This window comes from Lepidochelys kempii, chromosome 5 (genome assembly GCF_965140265.1).
Source record: "Lepidochelys kempii isolate rLepKem1 chromosome 5, rLepKem1.hap2, whole genome shotgun sequence".
Taxonomy (NCBI): domain Eukaryota; kingdom Metazoa; phylum Chordata; order Testudines; family Cheloniidae; genus Lepidochelys; species Lepidochelys kempii.
In genome coordinates, this window is record NC_133260.1 from 103,770,070 (window position 1) to 103,787,506 (window position 17,437).

The window sequence follows — 17,437 nt, forward strand, 5'->3', positions numbered from 1 at the left end:
CTGTATGCCTGGATCCCAATAGGACCAGACTCCTGTACTACCAGACTCAGAGGAAATATCTATACACGCTCGTGCTGCATACCCTTCACTTCCTCACCCTTGCGTCCTGCCCCGACACAAAGTGGAACCCCGGTGGGCCAGCCTATACTCTACCCTGGTCCCGAGACCCGCCAGGGATATCAGTTGGCGGCTCCTTCATGGGGCCGTGAGCACGGGCGTGTACTTGGCATGGTTTACCCCCGTCCCGGACACCTGCCCCTTCTGCAGCATGAGGGAGACCCTGGTGCATGTTTACTTGGAGCACGCCAGGTTGCAGCCCCTATTCCAGCTCCTCACAAATATTTTGTTATGTTTCTGGCTACATTTTTCCCCTCACCTCCTTATCTATGCACTCCCTATCTGTGGCCCCACAAAGCCTCCTGGTCAACCTCCTCCTGGCCCAGGCTAAAATGGCCATCTATAAAACCAGGGAGAGGAGGCTGGCCGATAGAGAGTCCTGTGACTGTGGGGCCTATTTCCAATCCTGCATCTGTTCACGCATCCGGGCAGAGTTCCTTTGGGCAGTGTCCACAGACTCCCTTGACGCCTTTGAGGAGCAGTGGGCGCTGTCCAGGGTTCTCTGCTCGGTGTCACCATCAGGCTCCCTTTGTTTGACCCTTTGACCGCACGCCTGTTCCTGTTATTAGCTGTCCCTCAGAATCACTTGGCTTTCAGGTCCTGTGGACCCCCTGCTTAGGTGGGGGGGGAGGGGGAAGGAATCCTTTAGCAGAAGCCCACCCACTTCCTGGATCCCAAATAGGACCAGAGTCCTGTACCCCAGTGCTCTGAGTCGGTCACAAAAGTTAGAATTGAAGAGTGGGAATTCATGATGTGTCATGCTAGGGAATAAACAAGAACTACTGAAATTAAAATATTTGCAGTAAATGCAGAAAATATTAAAAAGAAAAAACACTGCCTTGAAAAAACCTATTTTTAAATTAAATTCATTTTATTTTAAAAAGATTGTGTTCTCAAAACTAATAATTTGACATTTTAAGTCAGCAACATGATTACAAATAATTTTGTGTTTTGAAGTATTGAGTGGTTACAGTCTTCTTATTTTTCTATAAAGAACTTGCTCTGAGCTCTTCTGGCTTTTTCAAGGCTTTCAAAAGTGAGGGCTCCTTTTGGCATTTCTAGCAAGGTGTTCTCTGTGTCAAGTATGTTCTCTGCTTCACCTTAAAAAAAAAGAAAAAAAAAAGGATGAGATATAAATGCATCTTTGCACTTTTATAAGAACAAAAAACCAGTTTTCAGAGAAATTGCATATATTTTGTTTGAGGGCTTGAATAACTAAAGAATATTAGATATTTACTCAAATAATTATTATAACTGGGGCTGGTAGTACAACTTATTTTTAAGGTTTCCCAACACTTTTCATTATAAGACCCTGTTTTCAGTTGCTTAGAATTTTGCCAAGCATTTGGACTGAAATTCTCCATGCCAAGTGCCTGCCTTAGGCTAAATTTATTTGGAAAATTTCATTCATTTTCAAGAACAAGGCTAAGGAAAAATGCTTTTTTGCCCATGTTAAAAAATTCTGGCAACGTTTTCTTTGAGAAGCTTTAGTGCCTCCATGTTTTGGAGCAAGGACATGAAATTTAGTAGATGTACTTTGTGTCAGGGATATGCTTTTCCCATCCCCAGGAAAATCCTCCCAAATTTGGCCAAATTATAAGCCTCTGAAAAACGGCAGTTTGCACATGCTCAGCAGAGACATGCTAGAGTTTTTCAGCTAAATTTCTTTACAATTCTGTCCATATTGAACATGCTCCAGCCCGGGACTGAGTAGGATTTCCCTGCAATTATGGCTCTGTTCCACTGTGGGCCAGGCACCAAAACAGACAACAGGGATACTGTCTCTCCTGTACTCTCAATGGACTCCCACCCCATCCCGACAGGCCAGGCTGAGTGGAGGAGTAAGCTGCTTGATCTGAATACAGAGGAGACTAGGATGAGACCTGTAGTGGGGAGTAAATTGGAAAATGGAACGAGGTGAGGGGAGGGGAGATCTAACTGCAGGCTGATGGCAGGGAGTGAAACAGGGAGCCAATACATCACTGGGGGTAGACTGGGATGAAATAAAGACCTGGTGGCGGGGGAGGAGGACTGGCTGGCAAGGAGACGGAGACAAGAAGAGGAGTGAGGGAGCAGGGATAAAAACTGGTAGCAGAAGATAGGGGGAAGAAGATTGGGAACCAACACAAGGAGTGGCAGACTGGGATAGGATGAGGAGCTACTGTGGGGGACAGACTGGCTGGGCAAGGAGAAGAGTTGGGTGGGAAACAGTCTGAACAAGGAGCTAGGGAGGGAGATGGATTGGTAGGCACTTGGGGCAGGAAAAGTGGGAAGTGGGGTTGGGGATGGAGACTGGCCAGTCAAGTAAAATGTGGATAGGGAGATAGAGGGGACTGAGCAAGGAGATAGGGACTGGAACGAAAAGAGTCCAGAGGCTGAGAACTGGACATGCTGGGCAATGAGGCTGGGATGAGAAGCCTGAGGAGTGGAGACAGGGACAGGAGCCAGAGGTGGGGAAGAGAGAGAGAGCTTTGACTAAGACAAATTGGAAGGAACAGGGCAGAAGAATCTGTTCCCATTGAGAATGCTCTTCTCCAGAACCTGGAATGGATATCAAGGTTCCAAAGTGTCTGCAATCAGCAAACACAATGAAATTCACTGGCAATGTGTCCTGTACCCCTCTAGGGCAATTCCACATAAAGGGTGATAACCTATCACTGCTTGCATTTACTCAGCTAGCTCAAGTGACAGATGTCTGTGCAGTAGGTCTAAAGGTTCCAGTCTGGCTGATGACCCATGTAGGTGTCAGTGATGCCACATTATGGAATTTCTGTTTTCAGTTTGCTTTTTTAAAAATCTAGGAAGTTACACACAAAACACTATGTTAGAAAGAACATGAAGATTTCAAAATCAAGTGCTCAAAAGTTAAAAAAATACTAGAATTAAGGAACCTTAATTCAGCTCCCATGTGCCTAACACAGTCTTTAATTAACTATCATACTATTTTTTCCGCACAAACCACTGCCATTCAGTACACAAGATGGACAATGCTCAGTTAATGAAAAGCTATTTAATATTTTGTTTACTTATTTACTGCACATTATTTACTGCTCTAAAGACAAAACTATTGATTCTGTGTTGGTGAACATGTATGACTGTGTCATAATTTATATGTACAAGGGGGTCAAATTAAGGTTGAATAGGCAATCTTAATTCTGTTTTTTTCCTAACTTTTGAGTGTTTGACTTTGGAATTTTAACAATGCCTTTTAACATAGTTTTGTGTGCAATTACATATATGCTCAATGCTGTATAAATTTTGAAAATAAATCTTTATAGCTGAGTATTTTGTATTTTATATTTTCCATTAGAGGTTATTGCACCTGCCTCATCTGTGCTTTACAGAAAGTTATCTGGACTGATCATTAAATTGATTCAAGGGCTGCATATTCTAAGAACAAGTCATATTCTGAATCCAGGTCTAAATATATACTAATAGCTCCTCATTGTCCTTTTTCTATAGTGTAGAAAAAGAGACCAACCATATGCAATGTTACTTTCAATTTATTACTTTTGATAGGCTCTATCATCAGGTATTTCTCTAGGATGCACATGATTAAGACTAACTTACTGGGGATTCTTACTTACTTACAAAAAGAAAAGGAGTACTAGTGGCACCTTAAAGACTGCATCCGATGAAGTGAGCTGTAGCTCACAAAAGCTTATGCTCAAATAAATTGGTTAGTCTCTAAGGTGCCACTAGTATTCCTTTTCTTTTGCGAATACAGACTAACACGGCTGCTACTCTGAAACCTTACTTACTTACATTCATACAAAGGATGACTTTTATTAAATTTCAAAACAGAAACTGGAGAGAACTAACTAAACCTGTCACTTCTTCTAAAATTGTTAGTATCAGTCCATTTGTATTTACATTCCAATTAATATTAATTATGATTTTTCTCTTGATTTTCTCAAATTTTGTATTTACTTAAGACTACCTGAATTGGTGGTGAAGGCTATTAGGATGGATTCTCTCTGCCGGGGAAGCTCAGACAGAAGGAAACAATTCTGACTTTAAGAGAGACAGAAAGGAGGGGAGGGATAGCTCAGTGGTTTGAGCACAACGTAGGGTTGTGAGTTCAATCCTTGAGAGGGCCATTTAGGGATCTGGGGCAAAAAATGGGGGATTGGTCCTGCTTTGAGCAGGGGGTTGGACTAGATGACTTCCTGAGGGTCCCTTCCAACCCTGATATCCTGTGAAAGGAGAGTGAAGTAATGAGCTTAGGCACTTGCCCATAAGACAAAAAGAGCTACAAAAGGGACTGGCATGGCACATTGTGGTCAAGAACAAGATAGTGCAAAGGGTGCTTGGCTTGGTTACAAGTCTCAACAACTTCCAGATACATACCCTTCATCCTTTGCAAAAGTGTTCCATAACCCATATCATACTGGTAGGCAAGTATAAAGCTTAAGGGAACCACTGGAAGGAACAGTCCTGGTTTCTTGTTTTTTATTGCTCTGTTCATAAAAAAAAAAAGGGGAGGGGGGATAACAATAAGTTTTGTAAGATCAGCAGCAGCCTAAAAGCTTCATTAATCAAACAGAAGGTATTTAGCTACTCTAGAGACAGAGCCAAATATGTTTCATAAGACTACTAACCTGTTTTATGCACATTTTAAGGAACATTTATTTAACCAAACAAACCAAACATTGAAATGAAAGACATTTCTTGTGCTCCAGAAAAGTTTAAAGTGCTACGAACTACTGGTTCAGCATGTGTGTGTTTCGGAACAAAAAGAGTCTGATGTTTACAATATATGCTATTTATTACAAAACATAATGCATATATATTTTGTTTTATAGTTGTATGTACATAATCGTTACAGGGCTAGCTGCATCTCTGACCCCTTTTTCTGGTCTCTTGAGGGCTCCCGCTCAGGCCTTACCTCTCTCAAGGTGGAATCCTATGATTCTCATTGACTCGGTTCTGGGGCTTCCGTGCCCTGTGTATTGACTGTGTTTACCCAGCAGGTCTGACTAGATAGGGGTAGCTGGAGTTCTTCCCTTCAGGAACTTGTGACCAGGGGTGAATAAAGTGACCCAAAACAGCCTTCTTAAAATGAAAGTACTGTTTAATCTGAACAGTAGGAACAGAGCATAACTTAAGAGGTCTATCCTACCCTAGACTCCTAACCTCTGAATTTTGGGTTTACCTTAGCTCTCAAAAACCTGTGGGTCTCCCCCTTCTTGAGATGGCATGAATCTTAATCCCTACTGGCTGCCTTGAACTTCCCTCCACACAAGGACAGAATCATTCCTGGGAAAACCTGTCTGGCAGGCCTAGCAAGAGGTCAAGCAGAGCATCAAAATTAATTACTCTTGTTTTGTCTCAAGTGTTTGCTGGGACGTGTACCTATGGTTCCACTTCCCTCTCATTTCCTGCGTACATTTCCTGACAAGCCCGCTATTGAATTAACTCAATATATGCATACAGTAGATATCACAATAGCCTGTCAAGATAAAGTAAACCCCCTTACAAACAAAACTTACAGAAATACAGCATTCACAAATTACTAGACAGCTCCAGATCCACCACACATGTAGTATATAAGACATGGTGTACATTAAATGTATACCTTACACACAGTTATTTCCTATGTTTTACCTTTATTATTATTATTATTTATTATTATTAAAGTGAAGTATAAAAAAAGGTTTCTGGAATTTCCCTTAAGCTCATCTTCATGCAGTGGTATAGCTTTGCTAACAACAGGCTTTTTGTATACAATTTGAGTGAGTTTCTTGATTTAATTTCTAAAACTTTAGAGTTTTTTGAGAATTTATATACATTGTTCAGTGACTTATATTTTTCAGTCATCCAGAGAACCTCGGTGGGGCTGTTTGTCAATAGACAGTCATCTTATTAAGTCATAGTACAGGAAAGAAAGTGGCACAAACTTTGTAGATAATGGTTTTATGCTGAATTTGACAGAGGAGCCTACCTACAGAGTCAAGTGCAAAATACCAACATGGGTCCATTTTACAAAGTCACTTTTGAGTTTAAAAATGAAAAAAATGTTAATCTCCCTTGTGCCAGGATGGAAAAAAAAAAAGTTCTGACTATATGCAGAATATTTATTGCTCATAATATTGAGATGATACTTTTGATGACAGAGGAGGTAAACAGTACAGGAAGGGAGAGTGATATACAATTAGTACAAAAGCTGTTCATCAGCAGTCCTAAATTCTAGCTTAGTTCTGCCACTAATTCTTGATGTAACCGTGGCACAGTATAACCTTTATGTCTCAATCTCTCCTTATGTAAAATGGGAATACTTACCACCCATTTCACAGGAGAGTTGTGAGGGATAAATAAGTCTGTTCAGCACTTTGAATATATAAAGAACCATATAAATGTTAAATTATAATAAGAATACGGCTATCTCCTCTGCAGATATATTTGCCCTTAAGTATTAACAGTAAAAATACCAAACACAACTTGATTGGTCACTGAAGTAAGCAGATATGACATACAGGGAGCTGAAAGATTGATTAAGGAAGTGCCATTTCTACTTCTCTGATCAGAAACACACACTTCAAAATAATTACTTAAGAATAGGCTTGGACGGATTAGATTTTTTTAAACAGTAAATGTAAGTACTTCACTGTACACACAAACTGAGAAAAAAATAATTTAATCAAATAGTAATTGAAATTTACAGATAGGCAAAGTAAGAAAAATGCTGCTTGAGAATTCAGGATTTAAGGATATTTACTTCGTATATTTTGGCATGTGATGTTGACAATTTGTGTTTTAACTGTTACAAAGCTTTAACTTTTTGAATCTCAATGTCTACTGTCATTAAATAATTATTGGCTGACCTCCCCCATAATTTCCCACAATTGTGAAAATTTAAATAGATAAAAATAGAAAAAATACTTAAAACAAACACTGATATCAGTAGAAATTATTTAAAAAAATAAAAAATCAAATTCTGCCAAGCCTACTTAAGAACAGGCAAGAGAAAGACAATGACCACTGAGGAATTACTACAACTAATTTACTTGAATTTTCTAGTACATAACAAACTTCATACCCAGTAGTTAGACCTACAGCAGCAAGTCCAAAAAATATTCCAAAATATTTGAGGAATTCCCTTGTCCAAGCAATCTGCATAGCCATCTGTCTCTCTCGCATTTGATTCTGCATCAGTAGCTGTCTTTCCAGCTGAGGGTAGGTGAAAAAGAAAAGAAAAATTAGATTTAAAAAAAAGTAATTCATAATCTGAAAGTTTAAGCAGATCTTTCAGTCAATCAACACAAAACTCTAGTAAGAAGTTTTTGGTCTCCATCTCTTTCCAGGCAATTATTCACACTATTATGTTGAGATAAGTCTTCTCTAATAATTCATATTGTTAGAACAGTTCATATCAGTATTCCTACGAAAAGGATTTTCTAGGTTAGCAAATATTAGAAGAAAGCATTTCCCACCCGTCACCATGCCTTTGCGGGTCACAACTAAGAATACCAAATTCAGGACAAACTGCTGAGAAATAGGGGCAGATAATCTCCAGTTTTCAGGTGGATTTTCCCTGATAATATACCAAACCAGCAACAAAAGTAAACTTCTGTTTCACCACACTGGCTAACGAGAAGTCAGAACAGCAGTTTCCTTAGTCATTCCAGTCCTTGTATCATTGCCAAAAACGCTTGACTTTAACATGAGTAGTTCTTTACAACCAATTTCATCAAATGAAAGGTTCTTCTGATCCTAAAGGATCAGCCACACACCCAGTTCAATACATAACTCAGATCTTACAATAATTACACTAAAAGAAAAGGAGTACTTGTGGCACTTTAGAGACTAACCAATTTATTTGAGCATAAGCTTTCGTGAGCTACAGCTCACTTCATCAGATGCATACTGTGGAAACTGCAGAAGACATTATATACACAGAGACCATGAAACAATACCTCCTCCCACCCCACTCTCCTGCTGGTAATAGCTTATCTAAAGTGATCACTCTCCTTACAATGTGTATGATAATCAAGGTGGGCCATTTCCAGCATAAATCCAAGTTTAACCAGAACGTCGGGGGGGGGGGGGGGGGGGGAGGAAAAAACAAGGGGAAATAGGCTACCTTGCATAATGACTTAGCCACTCCCAGTCTCTATTTAAGCCTAAATTAATAGTATCCAATTTGCAAATTAATTCCAATTCAGCAGTTTCTCGCTGGAGTCTGGATTTGAAGTTTTTTTGTCATAAGATAGCGACCTTCATGTCTGTAATTGCGTGACCAGAGAGATTGAAGTGTTCTCCAACTGGTTCATGAATGTTATAATGATGAATAATCCCACGGGCTGAAATTGTGGAAAAGCAGCATCACTTGCCCCATAACCTCAGCCGTGCAGAACACAATGCCATCCACAGCCTCAGAAACAACTCTGACATCATAATCAAAAAGGCTAACAAAGGAGGTGCTGTTGTCATCATGAATAGGTTGGAATATGAACAAGAGCAAGCTGCTCGGCAGCTCTCCAATGCCACTTTCTACAAGCCATTACCCTATGATCCCACTGAGAGTTACCAAAAGCAACTACAGCATTTGCTCAAGAAACTTCCTGAAAAAGCACAAGATCAAATCCGCACAGACACACCCCTGGAACCCCGACCTGGGATATTCTATCTTCTACCCAAGATCCATAAACCTGGAAATCCTGGGCGCCCCATCATCTCAGGCATTGGCACCCTGACAGCAGGATTGTCTGGCTATGTAGACTCCCTCCTCAGACCCTACGCTACCAGCACTCCCAGCTACCTTCAAGACACCACTGACTTCCTGAGGAAACTACAATCCATCGGTGATCTTCCTGATAACACCATCCTGGCCACTATGGATGTAGAAGCCCTCTACACCAACATTCCACACAAAGATGGATTACAAGCCGTCAAGAACACTATCCCCGATAATGTCACAGCTAACCTGGTGGCTGAACTTTGTGACTTCGTCCTTACCCATAACTATTTTACATTTGGGGACAATGTATACCTTCAGATCAGTGGCACTGCTATGGGTACCCGCATGGCCCCACAGTATGCCAACATTTTTATGGCTGATTTAAAACAACGCTTCCTCAACTCTCGTCCCCTAATGCCCCTACTCTACTTGCGCTATATTGATGACATCTTCATCATCTGGACCCATGAAAAGAAGCCCTTGAGGAATTCCACCATGATTTCAACAATTTCCATCCCACCATCAACCTCAGCCTGGTCCAGTCCACACAAGAGATTCACTTCCTGGACACTGCAGTGCTAATAAACAATGGTCACATAAACACCACCCTATACAGGAAACCTACTGATCGCTATTCCTACCTACATGCCTCCAGCTTTCACCCTGACCACACCACACGATCCATCGTCCACAGCCAAGCTCTGCGATACAACCGCATTTGCTCCAATCCCTCAGACAGAGACAAACACCTACAAGATCTCTATCAAGCATTCTTACAACTACAATACCCACCTGCGGAAGTGAAGAAACAGATTGATAGAGCCAGAAGAGTACCCAGAAGTCACCTACTACAGGACAGGCCTAACAAAGAAAATAACAGAACGCCACTAGCCATCACCTTCAGCCCCCAACTAAAACCCCTCCAACACATTATTAAGGATCTACAACCTATCCTGAAGGATGACCCAACACTCTCACAAATCTTGGGAGACAGGCCAGTCCTTGCCTACAGACAGCCCCCCAGCCTGAAGCAAATACTCACCAACAACCACATACCACACAACAAAACCACTAACCCAGGAACCTATCCTTGCAACAAAGCCCATTGCCAACTGTGCCCACATATCTATTCAGGGGACGCCATCACAGGGCCTAATAACATCAGCCACACTATCAGAGGCTCGTTCACCTGCACATCCACCAATGTGATATATGCCATCATGTGCCAACAATGCCCCTCTGCCATGTACATTGGTCAAACTGGACAGTCTCTACGCAAAAGAATAAATGGACACAAATCAGATGTCAAGAATTATAACATTCATAAACCAGTCGGAGAACACTTCAATCTCTCTGGTCACGCAATTACAGACATGAAGGTCGCTATCTTACAACAAAAAAACTTCAAATCCAGACTCCAGCGAGAAACTGCTGAATTGGAATTCATTTGCAAATTGGATACTATTAATTTAGGCTTAAATAGAGACTGGGAGTGGCTAAGTCTTTATGCAAGGTAGCCTATTTCCCCTTGTTTTTTCCTACGCCCCCCCCCCCCCAGACGTTCTGGTTAAACTTGGATTTATGCTGGAAATGGCCCACCTTGATTATCATACACATTGTAAGGAGAGTGATCACTTTAGATAAGCTATTACCAGCAAGAGAGTGGGGTGGGAGGAGGTATTGTTTCATGGTCTCTGTGTATATAATGTCTTCTGCAGTTTCCACAGTATGCATCCAATGAAGTGAGCTGTGGCCCACGAAAGCTTATGCTCAGATAAATTGGTTAGTCTCTAAGGTGCCACAAATACTCCTTTTCTTTTTGCGAATACAGACTAACACGGCTGTTACTCTGAAATCAATAATTACACTGTTGCCAATCCTTTAGTATCTAAAATCTAAAGGTTTCAGAGCGGTAGCCATGTTAGTCTGTATCAGCAAAAACAACGAGGAGTCCTTGTGGCACCTTAGAGACTAACATTTAGCCCACCAAAGCTTATGCTCAAATAAATTTGTTAGTCTCTAAGGAGCCACAAGGACTCCTAGTTGTTCTTGCTAAAATCTAAAGATTTATCTATAAAAAGAAAGAAAGGTGAGAGTTAAAATTGGTTAAAGGAATCAAATACATACAACAATTGTAAAGTTCTTGGTTCAAGCCTGTAGCAGTGATGGAATAAACTGCTGGCTAAGTCAAGTCTCTGGTTGCTTCCAAATCATTGGAAGGTCCTCAGTCCTTTGGTTAGACTGCTCCCATTAGTATAAGTCCATAGTCCAGAGGTCTGAGCAGGAAAGAGGCAAAATGGAGGTGTTTCCATGGCCTTTTAAGGCTTCTGCCATGTGGAGGGAAACCCATTGTTTCAAACAAAGGCCTCAGCACAGCTAGTGGAAAATCACAGGTAAAAGATGGAGTTTGGAGTCACATGAGCAAGTCACAGGTCCATGCATGACTTCGCTTAGTCATAGCGGGAAATGCTATTAAGAGTAGATCCACGTCTTCCATTGTGAGTTAAGTGTTCTTTAATAAGCCATTGTATTTGAATAGTTCCTTCACAATGTGCTGGCTAAACACCTTGTTGGTGCTACCCAGAAGCAAATACCTTAGAAATACAGGCATGTATTTAATACTCCTAACTTCATCTACAAAAATGATACATGCAAACAAATAGCATAATCATATTCAGCGAATCAAACTTTCCATAAACATTTTACATGCCACATTTTGTACAAGATTTGTTGCAATTATATAACAGTGGTAGCAAGAATGGTCATAGTTTAATCAGTTAACATCACCCTACCACCACCTTTCTCCTTGTGAATAAAATTAAGCAGCGTTTAGGACACCTACATTTTTTTTTTTAAATCTGTACGCATATTGTAATTCCAGATCCTCGGGTACACCCAGGCTCCTGGTTAAGGCTCCCTGATTCTTGTGTCATTTCTATGCTGGTCTGAGACTCATATACTTACAGCAGTTCAGAGACCACTTCAGTTTATGCTGGTTGATTATGATCCTCCAGGGTAGCAGCATTACAGCGGGCTATGCTCTCGATGTGCCCCCTGGGATTATTGATTTTTCTAAAGACTCAATATTAAATAAATAATTGTTGTATAGGCTAGAAATATTAAAGAAATTTACAAAAAGACTAATGAGACTTTCCCAGCTAAATATATAATCTGACTATTCGATGCTGGGTGTATCTGGAAGTTGTTTTGCTATTAACATTTAACCAGCCATAATCCAATAATTTACATTTGTACAATATATAGACAGGTCAGACTTTAAAAACCTTACTATCCTTACATTAGCGGTCTTAAAGAATATGTATAACATTGGGTTTTTATTAAATATCAGAAATCATACATACACCCCACCATTACTTTCATTTATTTTTTATTTAATAAAAAAATTGCTCAAATAGTGTATATTGTCTATTAATTCTGTTCTGCAGCACAAAACACCATAAATACCAAAAAACTACAAAGCCCGTCCCGCTCTATTCAGATAATATGCTGACTTAAATCAGAGTACAAATGGGCATCTAAAACTTAGGAACTTTGCTAATTCTCATTATGTTTCAGCCTGTGTCGAAGATCAGAATATTTTATTTGGCTAGTTCTATCTTGAGATGAAAATGGACTACATTAAAAAACACCCACATACCACCCAAGTAATTCGAGATGTGCGCTCCTGTGGGTGCTCCACTTTGAATACATGTGTGCCTCTGCACCTTTGACCAGAGATTTTTGGTAGCAGTGCTCATTTGGACCGTGCATGCACCCTACACATCCTCATGCCCTGTACCAAGGATGCACAGGTGAACCAGCCTCAGTTTCTTCTCTATTGCAAAGCCCACAGAGTTAGCTCTGAAGCAAAGGGGAGGAAGGTGGGTAATGAAGCACACACTGTGGGGGACACATCTCAAAGAAGTCAAGTTACTGCAAAATGTCAGTAATCTCTTCTTTAAGTAGTATCCCTGTGGGTACTTCTCTTTAGCTGACTTCTTAGCAGTAATGCTTTAAGGAGGTGGGAGTTTCTGAATAGTCCATCACTGAAGAAAGAACTACATTGCCTCCTGCAGCATCTGATCTTGCAGTGTGAACTAAAGCACAGTGATCAGATGTAACTTGCGTCTCTCAGGGGTGTGTGAAAAAGCCAACCCCTAAGCGATGCAAGTTACATTGACCAAAGTGCAGTCCACATCAGTGCTAAGTCGGCGGAAGATGCTCTCTCGCAGACATAGCTTCCACCTCTCATTGAGGCGGAATAATTATGCCACCATCAGAGCACTCTCGCCATAGCGCGTCTTCACCAGATGCTCTACAGCGGTGCAGCTGCGTCGAAGCAGTGCAGTAGAGTAGACGAGCCCTTTGTGGTGGCTGCTATAGCAAAAAGGTTGATTTCTGGAATTCCCTAAGCTCTCATTTATAATTTAAAAAGAATTGTCCGCAGAGGTTGTCTGCCATGCTGTTTTGTATAACTGGGAGGTAAGACACCAAAATTACTATCTGATTAGCTATGCACTAGTTCCAAAGCTTTATCAGTTCGGTGCAGTAAGGGGGCACACGCTCCGTCCTGATGATTGATATAATACATGCATGCTTTTGTAGTAACCATTAGCTTCAGACTGTGTGAGGACCCAAATGTGCTCCCTGTATCAAGAGGGAAGTGTCTGATGTTAACATGACAGTAGGAGGATTCTGGCTAAACCAAATTCCTGCACAAACCTTGGAAGGATTCACTCACCAGGTGAGTGACTGTAGGACCTGGCTGAGTACAGATATCTGTTTGTTCAGACTGTGGTTCTTTGGTACATAAACTATCCTGAGCCACCCCAGAGACATCAAAGAGGCAACTTGGTGTTTTTGTGACAAAAAACACAAGGTATTGTGTTTCTGCAGTTGCAGATGTATCCTTTCTGGCACTTGAGGGCTGATCTGCACTCTTTGGATAAGGTCCTTCAGATCAAGAAACCTGCAGAGAGGGAGAGAAGCTCTGCCTGTTATTGAAACCAGAAACACTCCAATAAGAAAAGTTCCTTGTGTAGGAGGTCAAGATTGATTTCTCAAGATTTATCTGCAGGCCTAGACTTTGGAATAGTGAAGTTGTTATTTTAACTACCAACCAAGCCTCCTGATGCAACTGACCCTTGAGGAGTCCATTGTCAAGGCAGGGAAAGACAGTTATTCCTAGATGAGAAAGGTAGGCAGCTATGACCGCCATGATTTTTGAGAACTCCCTTGGGGCGGATGACAGGCCGAGAGTAGAATACGGGTACTGGTAATAACTGAGACTGAATGTGAAATAAAGAAATTGTTTGTAAGAGATGAATCGCTACATGGAAGTACACACTTCTGAAGTCCAGGGTCACAAGCCAGTCCCCCCAATTCCAGGGTGGGTATTATAGCTGCTAGGGACACCATCCTGAATTTCAGATGTCTGACATGCTTGTTCAATTGTCTGAAATCTAGTATCATCCTCCAATCCCCATTTTTCTTGGATATCAGAAAATATCTTGAATAAAACCTTTTCACCTATGTTGAAGTGGGACTGGTTCTATGGCTCCTGGGACTTAGGAGAAACAAGATCTCCTGTGTCAGCAATTGATCATGAGACCAGTCTCAGAAGAGGGATGGGGAAAGGGCAGGATGGAGATAAATTGGATATTATGACCCAAAGTCATGGCCTCCAGTACCAATTTGTCTGATGTTATAGCCTCCCAATCTTGATGAACTAGTGAGATGCAGTATCCAAACTAAGGAAGGGGGATTTGTGTCATGCAGCTGAGAAACCCTCGTCTTTGGGTGGCATTTGGATGGTATTGAAGGCTGGGATGAAACTGTCAAGGTAGTTGCAGGCTTTTTCCTTGAAAACCTCAATTACTTAGCCAGTGGTTCCAATGGCCTATGGAAGGTGAAAAATTGATCAAAGCGTGATCTTTGTGCCCATTGAAACTAAATTTTATTTTATCTGCATGTGTGTATAATCCTAAATGTCGCTCTACAGTTCTTTAGGGTATGAAGCAAGTCATCCATGGAAACCTCAAAAACATTCTGGCTACTGAAAGGTAAATCTTCCATGATTGATTGTACCTCCCAAGGAAACACAGACAACTTAAGCTAGGATGCTTGTCTCATCACTACTGTGGTGGAATCAGATCTGTCTGCAGCATCCACCACATCAAGTGAAGCCCACAGTGAAGTTTGTGTCTTTATTATGGTGTTGAACTGTTCTCTGTATTCCTGTGGTAAATGGTCAATGAAATATTAAACTTCTCATAGTTCACAGTCATATTTTGACATCAGCACAAGGTAGTTAGCTATCCTGAACTGAAGTGTTGCTGACAAGTAGCTCTTACAACCAAAAAGATCCATATATTTCTGGTCCTCATTATAAGGGGTGGCTTTTTGGGTATGTCGCCTGCCCCTTTTGTTGACTGCGTCCATGACTAAAGAATTTGGTCCTGGATGAGAAAACAAAAACTCAGCATCCCTGGTTGGGATTTAATATTTTTCTTTATCAGCCCTCTTGCATATGGGGGCTGGGGGCAATTGCTGGAGTTTGCCAGAAGGACTTGGCTGGCTCAAGGAGTGCTTCATTAAATTGAGGTGAAGTTATGCAGTATGTCCTGGAGCTTGTGATGGAAATCCTGGACTTCTTCCAGGAGAATCTGCAGGGTGTCATCAACCCACTTCATCAGGTCCTGGAATTGCCTAAAGTCATCAGCTAATGATGGCAGTGGTGGCATTACTGCCTCATCAGGTGACGACGATGAGACATTAGTAAGGTGGGTAACCTCCTTGTCTACTCTTGCCCTTCAAAGGTCTCTTTGGACTCAGAGTGGGGAGGAGGGATACATGGTGTCAGGTAACAAGATCTTCTGTGGTCCCCAAGGGACGTAGTTGACGCTGCTCAAAATTGCTGGAAGAACTTTGCCCATAGATCCCAGTAAGGCCAATGAGAGAGACCATATGTCATGGGGGAAGGATGGAGGTATCCAGCGCTAGTCATCCCAAGTGTTAGCAGGCAGGGGTCTGATGTCCTGCCTTTGTTGCATCTGCAATAGGAAATAATGTCTCCTGAAATAAATTGGAGAGCCGTGAATAGAAAGTTCAGGGTCTGAGTCATAATGCTGCCCCACATATTGTATCAGAGATGACAATCCCTCCTCATGGATAGTAGAAGATAGAGAAGAGTCAGCAGTTGGTGACCCAGCTGACTTCTGTACCAAGAGGTGTCCAGAGGTCGCTTGATTAATTTGGTACCAAAAGGTCTTTCGGGTACTGGAATTCCTGTGGTATCGGTAACACAATAGAACACGGTCCCAGCACCAATGATGTAGAAACTGTTGTGCGAGGCACTGATGTCAGTACTGAATGGGTTGAGGATTCCATTGAAGCCAGTCCCTGGACAATAGTAGTCTTCATTACCGAGCCCTTTACTGCTGAGGAATGGGACTTAGTTGGAAGTCTTAGCATGCTTCATGATACCTGAAGTACTCTGAGCCTCACTAGTACTCCTCTTGAGGCCTGAGATGTCTGGTGACTGGATATTCTTTAATGAAGATCTCTCTAGTCTGCTCCTCTTATTGCCTTCCTTATACTTTTCAGTGGGAAACTCGTGCTACCAGCAGCACGGTTATCAGTACCTCACTCTGGGAGTATTGGAGATGGGGTTTCAATGCTGCCTTCATCTTGGAAGCTCTCTGTGACCGTGATCTCGATGATGACAGTGTACTGACAGCAGAGGTGGGGGTCTCAAAACTTCCTCCATCATTAAGAGGTAGTACTTTATTTCCCGGTTTCTGTGGGATCTTCCTTTAAAAGAAGAAATGGTTCTTACACTTGCTAGGAATGTGAGAGTCTCCCAAACAACGAATGTACTGGGAGTGCCTGTCACTAACAGAGATTGCTTCTTGACAAGACAGGCCCCTTTTAAAGCCTAGGGCAGTGGCTCTCAACCATTCCAGACTACTGTACCCCTTTCAGGCATCTGATTTGTCTTGTGTACCCCCAAGTTTCACCACACTTAAAAACTACTTGCTTAAAAAAATCAGACATAAAAATACAAAAGTGTCACATCACACTATTACCGAAAAATTGCTTACTTTCTCATTTTTACCATATAATTATAAAATAAATCAACTGCAATATAAATATTGTACTTACATTTCTCTACATTTATATAGAGCAGTATAAACAAGCCATTGTCTCTATGAAATTTTAGTTTGTATTGACTTTGCTAGTGATTTTTATGTAGCCTGTTGTAAAACTAGGTAACTATCTAGATGAGTTGATGTACCCCCTGGAAGATCTCCGAGTACCCCCAGGCTACACATACCCCTGGTTGAGAACCACTGGCCTAGGAAGCCTGGCATCCCTGACAGAAGAAAATTGTTCAAGCTTCTCAATAGGGGAAAAAGAAAAGTGTGCGCGCGCGTGTGTGTGTGTGTACACATTTATATATATATTTTTTTAAAAGAAAAAGGGGGAAAACACAAATTCCAACAACTATAAGATACTAAATCTACTACTGCTGAGAACTAACTATAAAAACTAAAACACTAATACAAGAGGGAACAGGAACAGGCATACAGTAAACTCCATCTCTGGCTGAAGGCAGTTGAGAAGGAACTGAGGGAGGTT

At 41.4% G+C, this 17,437-nt stretch overlaps 1 protein-coding gene across 1 annotated transcript in view; it reads right to left on the bottom strand.

Annotated features, from left to right (window-relative positions):
* Positions 1 to 967: 967 nt before the first annotated feature.
* The window catches only part of PLGRKT (plasminogen receptor with a C-terminal lysine), a 51,588-nt gene continuing 35,118 nt past the window's right edge, over positions 968 to 17,437 (bottom strand). Inside the window, exons 3-5 of the mRNA XM_073345275.1 lie at positions 7,157 to 7,287; positions 4,468 to 4,577; positions 968 to 1,217 (exon numbers count right to left, since the gene is read on the bottom strand). Of these exons, the coding sequence (XP_073201376.1) occupies positions 1,096 to 1,217; positions 4,468 to 4,577; positions 7,157 to 7,287 (363 nt within the window). The 3' untranslated portion in view covers positions 968 to 1,095. The remainder of the gene's footprint in view (positions 1,218 to 4,467; positions 4,578 to 7,156; positions 7,288 to 17,437) is intronic.